The sequence below is a fragment of the Elaeis guineensis genome, chromosome 2, assembly GCF_000442705.2.
Source record: "Elaeis guineensis isolate ETL-2024a chromosome 2, EG11, whole genome shotgun sequence".
Classification (NCBI taxonomy): domain Eukaryota; kingdom Viridiplantae; phylum Streptophyta; class Magnoliopsida; order Arecales; family Arecaceae; genus Elaeis; species Elaeis guineensis.
Window position 1 is genome coordinate 110,305,980 of NC_025994.2, and position 17,189 is coordinate 110,323,168.

The window sequence follows — 17,189 nt, forward strand, 5'->3', positions numbered from 1 at the left end:
CATGATGAAAGTAGCAATGCCATGTCAGCTGTCACCCATTGGGTCCCATTTTCAGGTTCTTACCAGCTTTATTGGATATAAAAACATATCAAAGCAACAACTCAGATACCTGAGCATACGGCTTCGGGCTTCACCAAGCGTTATCAAGATGCTCAGCACCACAGAAACAGAAAAATCTGACTCCTAATCAAAAGGGTTAGACATTTAACGACTCAGGATTTCCTTTACTCACACCTCTCCTCGTTCTGACCCTCAAACCATTCAAGCCAAAAGCCAACTTCTTGTGCAATAAACAACTTATTGACATGCACCCATCAGCCTGCAAAAGTTAATATCCAACTGTCACAACACATCAACCACAGGCTACACCTAAAACTCTCTCCATCATGATTCAAATTAACCATTGAAGGCCAGAACCATTTTCAACATTTTCCTCTTACATAAAAACTTGTATTGGAAAGATAATGCTGAATTATTTATACAGAAATATACATACAGCAGTTTTTTTCCCTCCATTTTTTCATATGATCTGCTCAAAGAAAAAGGTTAGTTACCCCATCACGTGCATGATACATATACTGTCAAGAGGGCAACCATTCAAGGCGCTGTAGATTGAACAGCAAAGATGATACGAGTTGGGTTTGTCTGGATGGACCGTAGTCCACTCATTCTCAACCTGCTCGACATGCACATGTCGCTCTGGAACAGCACGGAACTGGAGTCTATCAAATTGTTTGCTGATACTGTTTATAAACCTCATGGAAAAAATAAGGTCAAATTCATCATCTCCTTTGTTGCCCTCCATGAATTTGATACCAACATCTGCTCCATGGGAATTAACGAACCCCACAAAAAGTGGATGCCCGACGGTGGATCTGTCATCCAAGCTGCAAACCTGTAAAAGACGTCAACAGCCAACATCATTAAGCTTGAGAACCAGGCAGAAACTAGAAAGTCAACTAGTGTTTTATATGTTGATATTTGCATGCGGAAGTTCTTAGGACATCAAACTGTGATCACTATAATTTGCACTTTGATTGATTATATAGCAAACCTAATCTACACTGCAGCGAAGGGTCTATTGAGCATAGAACCATGTGCTGAGTCTTCATGACCAGTCAAAGCAACAAAAAGCTTTACCGACCAAGTTATACATGCTGAATCTGTCATATTCAGGAAATAACTATGGGCAATAATAATGCTCTCTTAAGAAGCGGACTTTCCTGCCTCAGAATTACACTTCAAGAAATCATGATCTACTTATCAAGAATATAGATTGAGAAAAAAGCTGGAAGAATGAGTTGACATCAGCAGGTAATTGATGCAAAATGGCATGATGTTCCAATTTCCATCACTGGTTCTCCTCTGAATCAAACTTTTCTTGTCGTAATGTTCACTTTCTATTATTATCAATAATACAGTTTGTATCCTAGATGTAAAAATACAAGGCAGGTGATCCAGCTGCACCTTTCAATACAGCTAACTTGTTACAACTTCACTCCAATCACTAGCCCCGCCTTCGGCATCTCCCTCCTTACGGTTGAGATAACGACTTTAGATATGGCTAGCTCTCATAGTGTGTACAAGGCTTGAGAACGAATTCATCGCCATATGATTGACCGGTGATTCATAGTGATTCCGGCTTCACGCAGGCGAGTTGCAGCCCACAACCCGAACCGAGGATGGGTTTTTGAAGTTACCTCACCCTCACGTGATTGTGACCTTTTGTCCCAACCGTTGTAGCATGTGTTGCCTAGGGCATAACGGGCATGCGGACTTGACTGGTAACCCATATCTATAATTACAAAGTCATGTGTCCTCCTGAAATTCATAGATCATAACTACTACTTGCTTTGGTTTAACAACAAATGTCTCAATATGACTTAATTGAGAGAAAGGGGGAAGGGGGAGAGAGTGCATGTTTGTGTTTCGGAAAGATCTAAGCTCATGATCTATTAAAACAAATTGATGTTGACCAACTTTATATGAAATTTGAGATTGAAGGGCATAAATTGGTTTCAAGTTACATAAATGATTTTCTCAAAATGGGTAAAACAGGGCATTTTCATGAAACAGTTTATTTCATAATCATTTGTCTTATTTTTCAAAGTATGAATTTGATTGTTCAAAAATTATCTCTTATACTGGAATATACATTTTCAGATTTCTCTGAACAGCCACTTCACTCTGGCTGCAGCAATCATGCAAGATGACTTATGGCTATACAATATGCATCAATGACTGAAAATTGGACTAGAATTTTAGAGCTAAAGCAGTAAAGCTATCAAAATAAATCTACAACCTGGGAAGATCAATTTGTTGACATGACACATCAGGTTTCAGATGTAAGCTTTCTCTCAACTTTTCAAGGATAAATTTGACTGGCAGTTCTGGAATTCAAGTTCAATTGTCACATTTCAGGACACGTATGTGATAATATGTTCAAGATGACCATTGTCAACAACAATATCACAACAGTGCCAGCTGGCAGCTGTTGCTAGTTGATACCAAAATCTGAAATGATAATGTGCATCCACTTCCACCTGAAGATCTTTTTTGTTCTTCAGTTGCATTTATGTGTTTGTCTATCTAAATTTTTTGTAGTAATCAGATAATGCAATAATGTAGAAAAATGACGGAGTTCCAGCACCTGTCTTTTCACATAACCACAAATATCAATTGAGTTTACAAGCAAGTTATCAGTAGCTGTCCTTCAGGATATGACATATTGGTGAGCATGATTAGAATCCTTTTGTGCTCAGATCTAATATAATACCCTAAAAGGTGGATGAATCCATGTTGAATCCAATCATTAGGGCTGCAAACAAACCAAGCTGTTAATTCACATCTTGGGATTGGTTCAATACCAGGCTACTTCAAGCTTGTTTGGTAGGAAGGAGCCATGTTCCGATATCTTTCTGAAATGAACTCATAAATGAACCAAGCCTGAACATTTTAGTTTTGTGAATATAGATAGAAGCTGACTTAGAATAATGAGAAGCCCAGATCATTTGACAAACGACCTGAGCTTGAACATCCCTTGCCAAGCTCAACACAAGCTTAAAGATGAATTTCACATGATGAGTCAAGCCTGACCGCCTTACTGCTCAGCTTGACTCGGATTATTTGCAGAAGCACTCATATCTTTCGATCAATCTTTAGGATTTTAAAGGATGCAATTTCCAAACTTGAGACCATACATCAGAAATTTTTGTTTCATCTTATGTGGACAGAAAATGAGAAGCAAAACTATGTGGGAAAGGACCTAAAAGAAAATAAATCTAATTATACAATGGAGATAGTTGTGGATCATGCAACTCATTTGGTTGTCCTGAAGTTCATAGAAGGGTCACATAGAATTTAGGGAGCTTTTTTATGGCTGAACTGAGACTCAGGAGGGGAACTCCTTTTTGTTGATCTGGAGATCTTCATTTGTATTACTTTAGAAGCTTTGGAAAAGAAGCTATGATAAAAATTTGCTCTGAAAACAGGGAATGAAGGTCTTCCTTCTAGGACACTAGAAAAAGGGAAACTTAGAAACCTCTGGTTTTACTTATTCCTCTTGGAATAACCATTGTGTCTGAATGTTGATAACATATAATAGTGGAGAAGGGGCACCAATAGAGACTTCTTATTGAACTTCTCTTTCACCACATTTCTAAGATGTGACTTGGTTGAATAAAGATGATCTGGAAGTCATTTACTACATATAACATGTGTTCTACCAACTAGGCTTGGAGGAAGGTTTCCACTTCTGTCAAACTCAATAGTGATTTGACAAAGGATAGGCCCTGTTTGAGAAAGATGAGAATATCCAAAAGTTGCTTTTCCTTATTTGTTTCTTACGATTTGTTTGCAGGTTTCACCAGGGACGGATTACATTTTGATACTACTAGTTTACCTACTTGTGAACTTTTCCTGTTTTAAATAAAGTGTGGCAAGGATCCTGAGTTGAAAAGCAAATGAGTGGGGAATATTGATGAAATTATCAAACTGGGTGCTGGGCAAGAAGCTCAGAAATTTGAAGGATGGTTAACGATACAACCCACCGAGGAGGTAGGTATTCCTGGATTGCTGGTAATATATTTGTCCACATTAGTTGATTCGTTGTCTGCAGTTAATTCAAAATCTAATATGTGACATCTCAATATATAGGTGTAGGCTCAAAATTCCTTATCCTCTCCCTCTCTCTCTCACACACTTCTACTAGTAGCATACATTTATTAAAAACAACATTTTACTGTGCTTGTTGATGAAAAGGTGAAAAAAGGCTCACAGCCAACAATAATATTAAAAAATAGATCAGACTAAATTTTCTAACCTGGACATACTCAATGCCCATTTCATTAAGATCTTCAACAACTTCGTGTGAGGTAAGTAAACTGAGAAGTCCTCCACATCCTGTTGGTGCTTGGAGTATCTCCCAAGGAGACTTTAATAAGATTTTGTTTCTTTTCTGATCCGTGGAGGTGCTAATAATTGGTAGCTCCCTTTCTTCTAAGAACCAAACCTGTAAATGGGTACACAGCAGTACATAAGAATTGAATATAATTCTAAATTATGATATGCCATATAACTACAACATGATAGAAGTACAACTATTAGACAAGAATGATTGAAAGAGAATGTTACAAAGGACTCACATGCAATACATAATTTAAACCGAATCGCTTGTATCATCTAAAGGATGTAAAGCCTACAATCTTTGTGATAAAACTGATTTAGGGCTTTTCAAATGAATTATGCCAGGAAAGTGGGGCCCATAACATTAACTGGGAAAAGGAAAATCATGCAAACCATCTACTACGACGATGGTGGAATATATTGTGTGTAGGGAGAAAATAACAACCAACAAAATTGTTTTTCTTTTATAGAGTATGCTAGGGCTAATCATGACCATTCAATCTACTTGAAAGGAAGTGGCTAATCCACATGGCAGGCTCCATATCAGAAAATCTGGATTAAAAAGCAAAAGCCACAAATACAAGAGCAATCCATCAAGTAAAATTACTGTATGAAGCTTTCCTTTTACAAGTCAACAAACTCTAGCAGTTATAAACTGCCTATGGACTATTAATAATGCATAGACACATCCAGATATATGCCATACCATATATAAGAACTCAGTCTCATATAAAGTGTAATTTACTAAATTGAAACCAAGCAATGTTACTTTACAGGCTTGTGCATCTTCCATGCCATTGGTTGCTAAATCAGTACAGTATATGTATCGCATAAGGCCTAGGTTAGCATAAGTACAATATGCCATATTTTATTCCTTCATTTTGACAATAGCATACCTCATTCATTGAGCCATTTGTTGGATTACCATTGGCATTTCACTTTACCACCTGTTGCTGCAAAAATCCGCCGGCGTCGGAGAAGCTGGAGTCGAGGGAGTCGCGGTCGCCGCCGGGACCTGCAAAGAAAGTTTAAACCGGAGTTGGGGGTGCTCCGGCAAGACCTTCCGACGCTCAAGTCAATTCTCTGCCTCAACAAGAATGGAGTGCTCGAACGGAAATTTTAGCAGAGTTTCGAGATAGAAATTAGAGCTTAGAGAATAACGTATCTGGGGTCCCTTTTTTATAGGCGGAGGGTGCAACAGACTGATAGCGACGTCTGTAACTGCCCGATAGTGGGCCATTCGGGGCCAGGAGGAGTTTGTTACGGAGAGTGATGGAGTGGAGTCGTGGCTATCACCGTGGGCTGCCACGTGGAGCCTGTTGCGGGGAGTGGAGCAGTGTCCGTTGTCGTGACTTGCCAGAGGATGGTGAAGCCGCGCAGAATCCATCGCAGGAAGTGGAGCAGAATCGTGGCCGTTACTGTGGCCTGCCGTGTGGAACTTGTTGCGGGGAGTGGTGGAGCTGCGCGGAATCCGTCGCAGGAGGTGGAGCAGAGTCGTGGCCATTACTGTGGCCTGTCAGTCCAGGCCTGTCGACCGAAGCTCGGTTGGAGCGTCTGGCGGAGAGAGGTAGCTATCCATCTGAGAGGAGCTCGGATGTTGCTGGCGAGCCTTCTACCGTTGGGTGCCTTGAGCATTAATACCGCAGGCGAGGGCCATTTGCTGTAGGAGCTCGGTCAGAGGCTTTCCGTAGACGAAGTTCGGTTTCACGCAGGATTCGGTGGAGGGTCGACCGGCAATGGATGTCAGATGGCGCCGGAGAGATTCATCCGCTGGAGGGGTCCGACTGCTGGAGTCTGCGTGTCGTAGGAGTTCGTACGGGATCTGACCGCTACAGGAGTTCGGTCGGAGTCCGATCTCCGTAGAAGCCTGAATGGGGATCATTTGTCGAGGGGGCTCGGCCGAAGCCTGCCTGCAATAGAAATCTGAAAGGAATTCGTCCATGATGGAGGCTCGGGTGGAGGCTTACCGCGAGAATCCGGCGCGGACCGCGAGCAGTGGAAATTTAAAGTAGACCGCTTGTAGCAGGAGCTCGGAGTCCGGCCCTTGTAGGGGTTCGGACGAAGTCTGCCTGCAGTCGGAGTTCAGGGACGAAGTCCGGCTCCTGTAGGAGTCCGGATGAAGTCTACCTGCAGCCGGAGTTCGGGGACGAAGTCCGGCTCCCGTAGGAGTCCGGATGAAGTCTACCTGCAGCCGGAGTTCGGGGACGAAGTTCGGCTCCCGTAGGAGTCCGGATGAAGTCTACCTGCAGCCGGAGTTCGGGGACGAAGTCCGGCCCCCGTAGGAGTCTGGACGAAATCTACCTGCAGCCGGAGTTCGGGGACGAAGTCCGGCTCCCATAGGAGTCCGGACGAAGTCTACCTGTAGTCGGAGTTCGGGGAAGAAGCCCGGCTCCCGTAGGAGACCGGATGAAGTCTACCTGCAGCCGGAATTCGGGGACGAAGTCCGGCTCCCGTAGGAGTCCGGATGAAGTCTACCTGCAGTCGGAGTTCGGGGAAGAAGCCCGGCTCCCGTAGGAGTCCGGATGAAGTCTACCTGCAGTCGGAGTTCGAGGACGAAATCCGACTCCCGTAGGAGTCCGGATGAAGTCTACCTGCAGCCGGAGTTCGGGGACGAAGTCCGGCCCCCGTAGGAGTCCGAACGAAGTCTACCTGCAGCCGGAGTTCGGGGACGAAGTCCGGCTCCCGTAGGAGTCCGGACGAAGTCTACCTGCAGTCGGAGTTCGGGGAAGAAGCCCGGCTCCCGTAGGAGACCGGATGAAGTCTACCTGCAGCCGGAGTTCGGGGACGAAGTCCGGCTTCCGTAGGAGTCCGGATGAAGTCTACCTGCAGTCGGAGTTCGGAGAAGAAGCCCGGCTCCCGTAGGAGTCCGGATGAAGTCTACCTGCAGTCGGAGTTCGGGGACGAAGTCCGGCTCCCGTAGGAGTCCTGATGAAGTCTAGAAGGTGGTCGACCATCGTGGAAACTCGGGTGGAATCCGTCCGTCGTGGAGAATCCGATCGACACTGGTGGGAGTTTATCCGTCGGCAGAACTTGGGAATGTTGCAGAGGCTCAGCCGCCGGAGAGGTTCGGAAAGATATCGCTGAAGGTCGGACGTCGGTAGAATCCCTGGAGGACCACTCCTGACACGAACTTCGGCTGAGGGGTATTTTATACCCAACACCACCTATCATACCTTACGAGGCTATTTGGATCAAGGTTCACCATCTCAATACCAAGCCCCATGCCAGTGCCAACCTATTATTGCGTTGGTACAAGGCCATTTTGGCACATACTAAGTGTCGGTATGCCCTTTTTACTACATATCAGTACCAAACCGATACAATACAGTACGCCTCGTACTGTCTGCTTTGGTCCAGAATAACAAACATTGGTTCAGATGCTTTGCATCCATTGTTTGCCGGTACCTTACCGTCTACCAGGTAGTGAGAAGGAATTAAGGCAGGGAGAGAAAACCATTGATGAGTAGCACACCAGCATTCTTCAATCCTCAATTTTCATGAATAATAAACTCCCACAAAGAGGTGATTTATGTTATCTCTAAGATGTAGATATTAGATAAGCCCTACCTTTCCAAATCAAACAGCCTCCTTTCCCACGTCTACATGCATCCTTACCTCTCTCCGATCCCTCCCATTTCAGTCGGATGTTGCTCCAGCTTGGGAGGATAAATAAAAAAAGCTTATTTTATGATAGCTCCTAAACAAAGAGCGCAGCCACTATGCTAGCTCGGCATTCATTGAAGCTAGAGTGAATGAAAGTAAGGAACCTTGGCTCATTCAACGAGGCTTATACTCCTATATACATACATTATGGGATGATCAATCAACAGGCTCTGTCAACAGGTTCCAGTTCTGGGTCAAGGTAAAAGAACACCTCCATCATTGGTGGCGAAGGCTAAGTAGGGTCAGCCACAGGAGCAATCTAGGCTTCTACTCTGACATTCTGCCGCTGGTGCTATTTCCTCCACCTACACAGGCTGCAAACTCTTCATAGTTGTGCAGGATTCCACTGTTTATTATGGCCGCTTGGTCTCTACCTACCACTAACCAGGTGACAATTTACTACTTCCCTGACTTCTGTGGACCTTGCTTCTCTGTTTGCTGTGGAAACTCTTTCCTTCCCACCTCTCAGATAGGCAAAAGTACAATCCACTTGCTAACCAATTCAAGCTTATATGTGGGTGCTGGATGAAAAGCATCCGAAAAGGCCCTTAATTTCTCATTCAATCTCGTCTTCAACCCCGCTAATTGCTACTAGTTCTTCCACCTACTAAAACTAAGAAAACTAAGCTTGTCAGTTACCTAGCTATAAACCTTTTTTATGATACAATATGGAATGAGAAGGATACCTACGCTATGGTTATACTCTAAATGTCTACATTCTGGTATCATGCTCTTACTTCTCCATAAATGCTTCTATGTTTTGCATGTGTTTTTCTCAGTCTCTTACTGACGATTTCTGAATTAAGAAAAGCTGGTTATTACCTACAATGAAATGAAGAAAAGCAATGTTGTGCAGACAGTCAAGATAAGTAAAATCTTAGTGATAAAGCAAAATAACCACAAATATGAAGGAGCAGAACAAACTCCAGATAGTTTGCACAAAATATCTACTGCAATGATTGATTATAATCCACTACAGAACATTATGTCTTACCTTTTGATTAATTATACCAAAGTACTCATTATCTGATAAGCAATCTTTATACAACTGTATCTCATGAGCTGGACAAACTATCACTAAAGGAATTAAGATAACCTGTTCTTCCACCTGTGTTGAAATGTAACTTTTCCAGTCAGAGAAAATTGCATTATGCATACACACATATAACATACATACTTACATATATTAAGAATAACATTGTGGTTTGGATTTTAAATGTGAATGCAATTCTTAAAGTTAACAAAGATAAACAGATGCAAAGATTTTTTTTTTTTAATAAAACAAACTCCAAAATAATGAAGAATGGTGAATATCTTTCCAGAGTAACTAACCACATTTGATTCTCAGATGGTAGAAGGAATTTTTCAGGATGCAGAGAACTGACACACCCAGTGAGTTATTCTTTTGACTGTCAAGAAAAGCTTTCATGAATCTAGCTCCTTCACAAATGCACGTAATTGTAATTTTTAAGTGCATATGCTTGCCTTGATTTGAAAGTTAAAATTCTTGAAAACCAAATAGCTGGTTTTTCCCCTAGTTTCATTTACAAATGTATAGACTTTCAAATGACATGGGCATTTAAGTGATTAAGCAGTTACTGTTGGCAGGGCTGATAGTAGACCAGTAAATATGGAGCTAACTTTGAAGTTGTGAGGTTTGTTCAATAGGAAGCAGTTCTATTACACTTTACAAGTGTAATATTATTTTTCTTCTTTGCTGCCTTTATCTTCTTGACATATGCTTAAATGGTCTTTTATTCATAGTGAGTTTTTATATTTAGCTTATTGGAAAGTAAGTGCATGCCCAATGTCCAAATCTATTCTTATTTAATTATTTTTTTTGAAATTTGGTGTTTGTATCCATTTTCTTGAAAAAACTTAAACACTTGCTTTTGGTAAGTTGAAATTAGATGATGATAAATCTTGAAGAAAAATGACAAGTGTTATTGAAATAGTAATCTGAAAAAAGCATCGCAAGATAAACCTCTCCTTTTTAAGGCAGTTAAATTCAGGGATGACACCACGACTGTATAGTCTTTGCTTTATTTTGAATTGACTCTCCTGAGTTGTGTAACTTATGATATTGTTCTTTTATATAAACCAATGAAAGGTGAATATTCATGAAAACATGTACAAGTAGGTGAAATACACATATTTATTCAGAAAGATAATTATACATTTACTAACATGCTTGAAAAGAGAAAAAAAATAATGCAGTAGCCTATTGTGATAAGCAGAGATTTAAACAATAGAGCCATGCATACTTTGGAAGAAGGAAAAAAGACATGAAGATAATGCAAATTCTCAACCAAAGAAAACTAAAAGATCGGCATACATCAATGAATTTTTCAAGGGATTCTTTCGATCAACCAGCTTGAGACAATTATAGTAAATGTACATATTGTGCTCACCTTCAAAAATCTTTTGCAATCAAGAAGTACTTCTTCAAACCGGTTGACCATAGGTTCATGTCTTCCAACACAAACATTATCTGTCTCAAAAACCCTTTCAAGAGTGTCCTTGTTATTTACAACAAGAACGATAGCAGCTTTAGACTCCAAAAGGAGTTGTAAACCCTGTTCGTGCAATTCATAATTCAAGTTATTCTTTCCTTCACTTTCATTTCTCATGAGGTATTTGTGAGATAATCTCATCGTGTTCTTCAGCAATACAGCTGAATTAGCATCAATAAATTCTGATATGTTGTGTCTGGTCCATAATTTCAAAAAAGCGAGTTAGACCTCTAATTGTTTATGGATATCTGATTTAGGAAATAGAGAATTTCACATGAAATAAATAAATGCCCATACATTACTGATGCAATAGCATTTTTTTTATTTGCATGATTCTTGATCTCTAAGCAGAATTGAAGCTTTTGACATTAAGCAAATTCCAAGTTTAATTACACATCTATAACAGCCAATATTGCATAAGGTCATAAATACTGATCTAATACATGTCAGGCGTTTGGAGGTACAGGAAATGGAATTTTTCTGAAGCAGTGATTCCAAATTTGGATTTTCCTACAAGTTTTACCTGGTGGGCAGGGAGAAGAACAAAAAAAAGGTACTTGACATATTTGCAATATATATTAACTGTTTGTTTGACCCACTCCAAGAGAGACGGAACATGCCAACTCATGCACAAGGAAAAAGCTTCCAGTCTTGCAGCAAGCTGGAGATTGCATTGGTTTATACAAGAGACATGACACAAGAGAAAATATATGAAAAGAAAAATACAAATTTTAACTTGCAATTGGTTTTTTAGGAAATATAAATTTACATTCTACAAAAATGTTCAAAACTTCAAAAAACCTAATATAAGACCTTCAATTCCATGGCTAGTTATGGCAAGATGAAGAATGCTGTCAAAGCAGATAATCAACTTGTGTGAATTTACTAACAATGTACAGATATGAAAGAGAGAAAGCAAACCATGACCTGCAATTGAATGGTAGGTCAATGAATAAAGAACAAAGAAAATAAAAAAGAAGCCAATGAAAACGGAGAATAGGAAAGGTATTAAAAGCTCAACTTTCACAATGAAATGATATATTACAAGCATTTGGTTGTTAGTAGGTGAGCAGGCAAAAAACTTAGTAACATCTTATTGAGTGCAGTGGTTAAATTATCATGAAAGATTACCGAGTGGACTTCTACACAGTTTAACATCAAAAATTCAACAGAAAAATAATATCTGAATTCATAATATGCAGGATGTGTAGAAGCTTAGCCTGAAAGAGACATCTCTCTACCTGTCATGATGTATGCTAGAACTCTCCATAGCACGTTGAAACAACTTGAAATCAATTTCTGCAATCTGCTTTGCAAGCCAACTCTTTTGGGCCTTATCTCCAAATCTTAATCCTTCCAGAAGATGTTTCTGGTCCATTTCAATCAACTTCTTTTTAGCTGCAATAAGACGTCGCTGAAACTTCTTTTTTTCTTTCCATTCCTGTGATAGTTCACCATAATGATCATACACCGAATGCTTAAATTATGCATCTCATCAGTAGAATCACATTCACATCATTAAATGAAAAACAAAGGGGAAGGGAGAGGATGAAGGAAGGGTGGGGGGTGTTGTGAACCAAATACTAACCATTTGTTTTTGCACAAGCATCAAACGAATACAATTTTGATTAACTAAAGCATGTGAGGGTGAGCCTTGGTACAATGGTAAGATTGCTTCATTTTGCACTGGAGGTCACAGGTTCGAAAATTGGAAATAGACTGCGGTGCGCACATCAAAACCCTCCCCAGACCCACAATGGTGGAAGCCTCATGCACGGGGCTGCCATTATTAACTTGAGCATGTGCACGCATGCAGACAAATGCAAACATAGCAAGGATGTCACCGCTCAACCTTGGGACACTTTTTTAAAAAAATTATTCAATTTTTTAAACTTTTTTTGTCTTTAATGAAATTTTTATAAAATTGTCTCCAACCTTCCCCTCCTCCCTCTCTCCCTCTATTTAGATTGAAACACACCCATTAAAGAACCAGCAGAGAAGAGAGCATGGCACTCCTTACTGCTCTCCTATTTTTCGAAAAGAGAAACTCAGTTAGGTCATGCTTGGCACCAATTGAACTGGCCTTTCCAACCAGTTTTGAGCAGAAGGTGTGGGTTCTCCCAGAAAACAAAGGAACCAATGTCCTACACTCATCTAGCATGTCATTCACCTTCTGGAACAGTACGGTACCAACAGGATGGGTCAGTGCAGCAGGTACCTGAACCCCTGCTTGCACGAGATGTGCATACCAAGTTTTAGGTGACTATAAATGAATGTCACCTGTAATAAAGAAAAGAAAAAAGGACCAAAGAAAAACAACAAGGAAACCAGTAAGTTGACCATGTAAAACTGTCAAGAGTCCCAACATCGAATTTAAAGATCGAAACACCTGATAAGATGAAAGTTATATAGTAGGGCTAGCTGGTAAACTTATCGCATGTTTAAAATGCAAGAAAAGAAGTTGAGCACCCAAACAACTGCAATCTCAAAAACTGTAGAGCATATCTAAAACATTGATGTATCTGTGGAAAAGTTCGTGTACAAACAAAAGTCAAATATCACTAGGATATTCCTAAGTTATCAGGAGTTGCCTGACAGAAACTAACTGCAATTTTATAAACCATGCAGTACACTTAATATTCAGATAACCAAATACATCTTAAGAACAGCCACCTCAAAAATACTTGAAAATCTTTATAATAGATTGTGCAGGGGTATCGTAAAGGAATTAGTTCAAATCATAAATCTGGGACAAATTCATCAATAATACGTGAAATTAACATTACATTTGATGGTATGCAAATTGTTCAATTAATCAGTTATCTGTTCATTCTACTGATATAATTTCATGAACAGATAGAGATCTTGCAAAGTTTGACCAGATATTGTTCATGGATAATAACCTCTCTGTTTTAAGAAGTTTAATTGAAAGATAAACTTTACGTTTCAACAACACAACAAGACAGGTCTTATAATAAGCTACTAAGCTAGAACCAGCAAGTGCATTTTCGGTGAAAGAATAGCGCTTGCGATCAGCTTGTAGAGGAACATATTTCTAGAATGAGGTCATTCAAAGACTCTTGCATCATTAGATGATAAATTTTTTACCTACAAACTCTGTCAATATGGTGTAAATGACAGAATATGAGAACCTGAATTTCATAACAGGAAAAAGGTAACACAAAAAGCACACAGAGTATGCAGAACTATTTCTAAACATGCAAATAACCTACTTATTCTGATTGGAGACTTTGGGTTACCACTCAAAACAGATAGTCTGGCAGGGTAAAGAAGTATATCTTCAATACAGATATTTTAAATGCAATAAGGAGCAGACCTAACCAGCTGGCGTCTTTCTTTTTTGGATCTCACATCAGAACGTAAATTCAGCTCTAGAAGTCCCTTTGGAGGAGTGATCCGCATTTCTCTCTTATCCATGTCAACATCGGGAACAATTGCTTCAACAAATGGAACCCACACATGTGAACCATGATAACTTAAATCTGGCTTTGATGACTCAGGCATGACCTCCAGAAGATCATTAGCACCATGGTTGAATACATTGATGACAGTTCCCACTAGTCTGCCTGTTTCCTGCAAGGAAGAGAAAGTACATTTATTGTCTAATTCAATGAGAAAGGCTAGCCAGCTTAGTTTAAAGAAAGAACCAAAATAATATAAAATAAAATAAAATGAACTCTGAAATTACTGATGATCGAGGAAAGATGACAAATCAATATAAGTTCATAGACTAAGTCAAATATGTTTGAGATGAACTCCATCAAACTACAAAGAACATCATTTTGTGTAGTGAAAGTGTAAACTAAGTGTATATCTTCAGAAAATTATAGAGCTCCTGTCAAAAGGTTGCAAATGCAAAACAGCTGGAGTGAGGAACACTGTTCCAAAAAAATCGCTGTATTTCCTTCAATTTAGTGGCTTGTAACAAGTATGATAGCACGAAAAAACTATGACAAAGAAGAAGATGATGAAGAAAGATGAACCTTAAGAACAACTTTCATGCCAACAAGATCACGAGTGTAAAACTCGCCTTCCTCCAATTCTGGCCTGTCTTCTTCCCTTACAAGTAAAGTTGAACCAACCATCTGCTTAGCCTGAGGTGCAAAAGATGTAAGATGTAGGTAGATAGTCAGCATTATACTATATAATAATAATAATAATAATAATATACTAGATATTGAAATAAAAATAACTGCATCCAAGTAAATAAAATGACTAATAGAAAACCAACTCCAACAAATTCTAAATGATGTACAAAAGAGCAAAGACTGAATTCTTCTTTCATATATAAGCCAAGTTAATGATGGTTCAAAAAAACATAATGCAATCTGGAACCTTGATATAATTAAGCTACAATTTTTTAAAGCTTTCTACATTTTTCTAAGCTTTCTGAACCAAAGCAATATAGAAATATCACAATATGATCTTTACTCCAACTATATAATGACATGCTCAGCCTTCATACCAAGTTTTGGTTCCTTAATAACTAATATATGAAAAGCTTACCTTTTCAGCAAACAGTCACACATCTTGAAGTATTCACAGGCTATGACCTCAGAAAATCCTCAGATTCAAGGTTATCTAAATTTGCAAATTTTACAGCACCTAATACTCCTCTCATGGAAAAAAAAATCCCCACATTTAGAAGAACAAGAAGTCAATATTTCACATTTCTCAAAACCTTAACAAATAAACCAAAGTTACAAAACCAATGGCAGAAAGCCTAGTGAAACCAACATTCCATCTCCAAAATTCTATTCTAGAGGTCAACTTACCTTAAAGGAGAACGGCAATCTCATTTTATGTGGAGCAACAGTGCTAGATGAAATGGGATGATATTCCAAGAAATCAATATCATTGGCATCTATGGAGACCCTATGATGATTGTTGACCGGCAAAATTGCATGTTCGCAAAATTTTTCTCCCTAACATTTGCTTCCCTGAATACAAAGTCTCATCCTGGGGTATCAAATATTTGCATTCAACTTCCTGTTAGGGTAGGATTTAAGAATCAACCTCCATGAAATCTCACATATTTTAATTATGCTCAGGACTTCCATGATCATCATGTTAAAGCTGGTGCAAGCGATTGAGACGTACAACCATCATATAGTTCAATTATAATTCTTTAACTTTCAAAGCTTAACACCATGATTAAACACTATTTTCTTTTTTTCTTTTTGTCGCCTTACCCTGCAGAAAGAATGCTTGTAAATAGAAATCGGACTAATTAATGAGTAACTGGGCTTACCTTGTCCACGGTATCGACCCCGCCAAAACTAATAATCCAACACTTCTGCCCGGGGTGGCTTCTACCTCCTGTAAGCTCCACTTCCGAGATCATTTCTTTCCCCAAAATACGGGTCCTCAGCCATCTTTTTCCCGGCTTCGGGAGCAAAAGACCGAACAAGAAAAAGAAAGAGAAAAATATTATAACATCTCAGCTAAAAATCAAGAAAGAAAGAAGAAGCCATATTTCTTATTACAGATATCGTCCTTTTCCACTTTTGCTTTAATACCTTGAAGAATCTAAGTTCAGGAAAATCCGTGTTTGAGACCACCCGGAGCTCCCCTCTGATCCCATGAGTGGTACTTATGTACCCGACCTCTACGAATTTCGACCCTTCCACTTCTTCTTCTTCTACTCCCCTCGATCCAATAGCCACTTCAGCAACGACTGGTGCACCTAAAGAAGAACAAGAAGACAGTAAAAATGAATCCGACAAGAATTACAAGAATTTGAACCCATTAGAAAGCAAGGAAACAGAAAGGACGCTACCTGAGCTGAAGACCGGGAGAGAAACGGGACGAAAGCGATGAGAGGAGGAATCGAAGGGCGTCTTCGTGGGCAAGCGGAAGGAGGAGGGGATCCAGAGAGGGGTCCGATGGAGAGGAAGAAGAGAGAGGGGAGGGGAGAAAGGAGAGAGGAGAGAGGGGCGAGGCGGCATTGGAGGCAGGAAGGGGAGAGGGTAGAAAGAGAGACAGGGAGGAGAGGAGGAGAGAAGAGGGCGAGATGGGCTCTCGGTGTCGGGTACCGGTGACCGGGGATGGGTTTCCTGGGGAGAGAGGGAGATGACGCAAGGGCTATTTCGGTGATCTCCGAGAGATGAACGGTAGAAAACTGTCCACACATGTCACGTTCTAAACGAGAATGGATGATGCGCATACACCATTATCACAGTGCATCTCAACTAATGATCTACCGTCACACGTGTCCTCGCGCCGCTAGTATATTTGTTATGTTAGAAATTAGGCCTTACACCGAACGCGTTAAATAGCTCATCAATCACAACCATTTATTTTTATAAGCGCATCCATCTCCACACATTGCTGCAGAAATAAACAGTTATAAATTATTTAAAAAAAAATTCTCCATAAAAAGAATAATTTCAAGGGATGATTGTTGTAATGTAAATTTTTTATTAGCACAAAATCAACTTATAAGATGAAAAATATTTATTAAGTAGGTTGGAACAGTGAATTTATGCACGTGCCTGTGGAAGGGACCTGGTTGGCACTCAGCGGAATTCAAATTCACGTTGTCAGCCAGTCAGATCTCAACAATTTGCAAAATATTTTAAAATATAT

At 39.9% G+C, this 17,189-nt stretch overlaps 1 protein-coding gene across 1 annotated transcript; it reads right to left on the reverse strand.

The window, feature by feature from the left end:
• Nucleotides 1–364: 364 nt before the first annotated feature.
• On the reverse strand, nucleotides 365–16,734 carry LOC105048899 (uncharacterized). Its single transcript, XM_010928382.4, has 10 exons — nucleotides 16,381–16,734; nucleotides 16,121–16,287; nucleotides 15,853–15,987; nucleotides 14,585–14,695; nucleotides 13,923–14,174; nucleotides 11,822–12,021; nucleotides 10,479–10,776; nucleotides 9,062–9,175; nucleotides 4,322–4,510; nucleotides 365–895 (listed from the first exon to the last, which is right to left on the reverse strand). Exons 1-10 carry the CDS (start codon nucleotides 16,547–16,549, stop codon nucleotides 551–553), a joined length of 1,980 nt encoding a protein of 659 aa, XP_010926684.1. The 5' UTR covers nucleotides 16,550–16,734; the 3' UTR covers nucleotides 365–550.
• Between the last annotated feature and the right edge of the window lie 455 nt (nucleotides 16,735–17,189).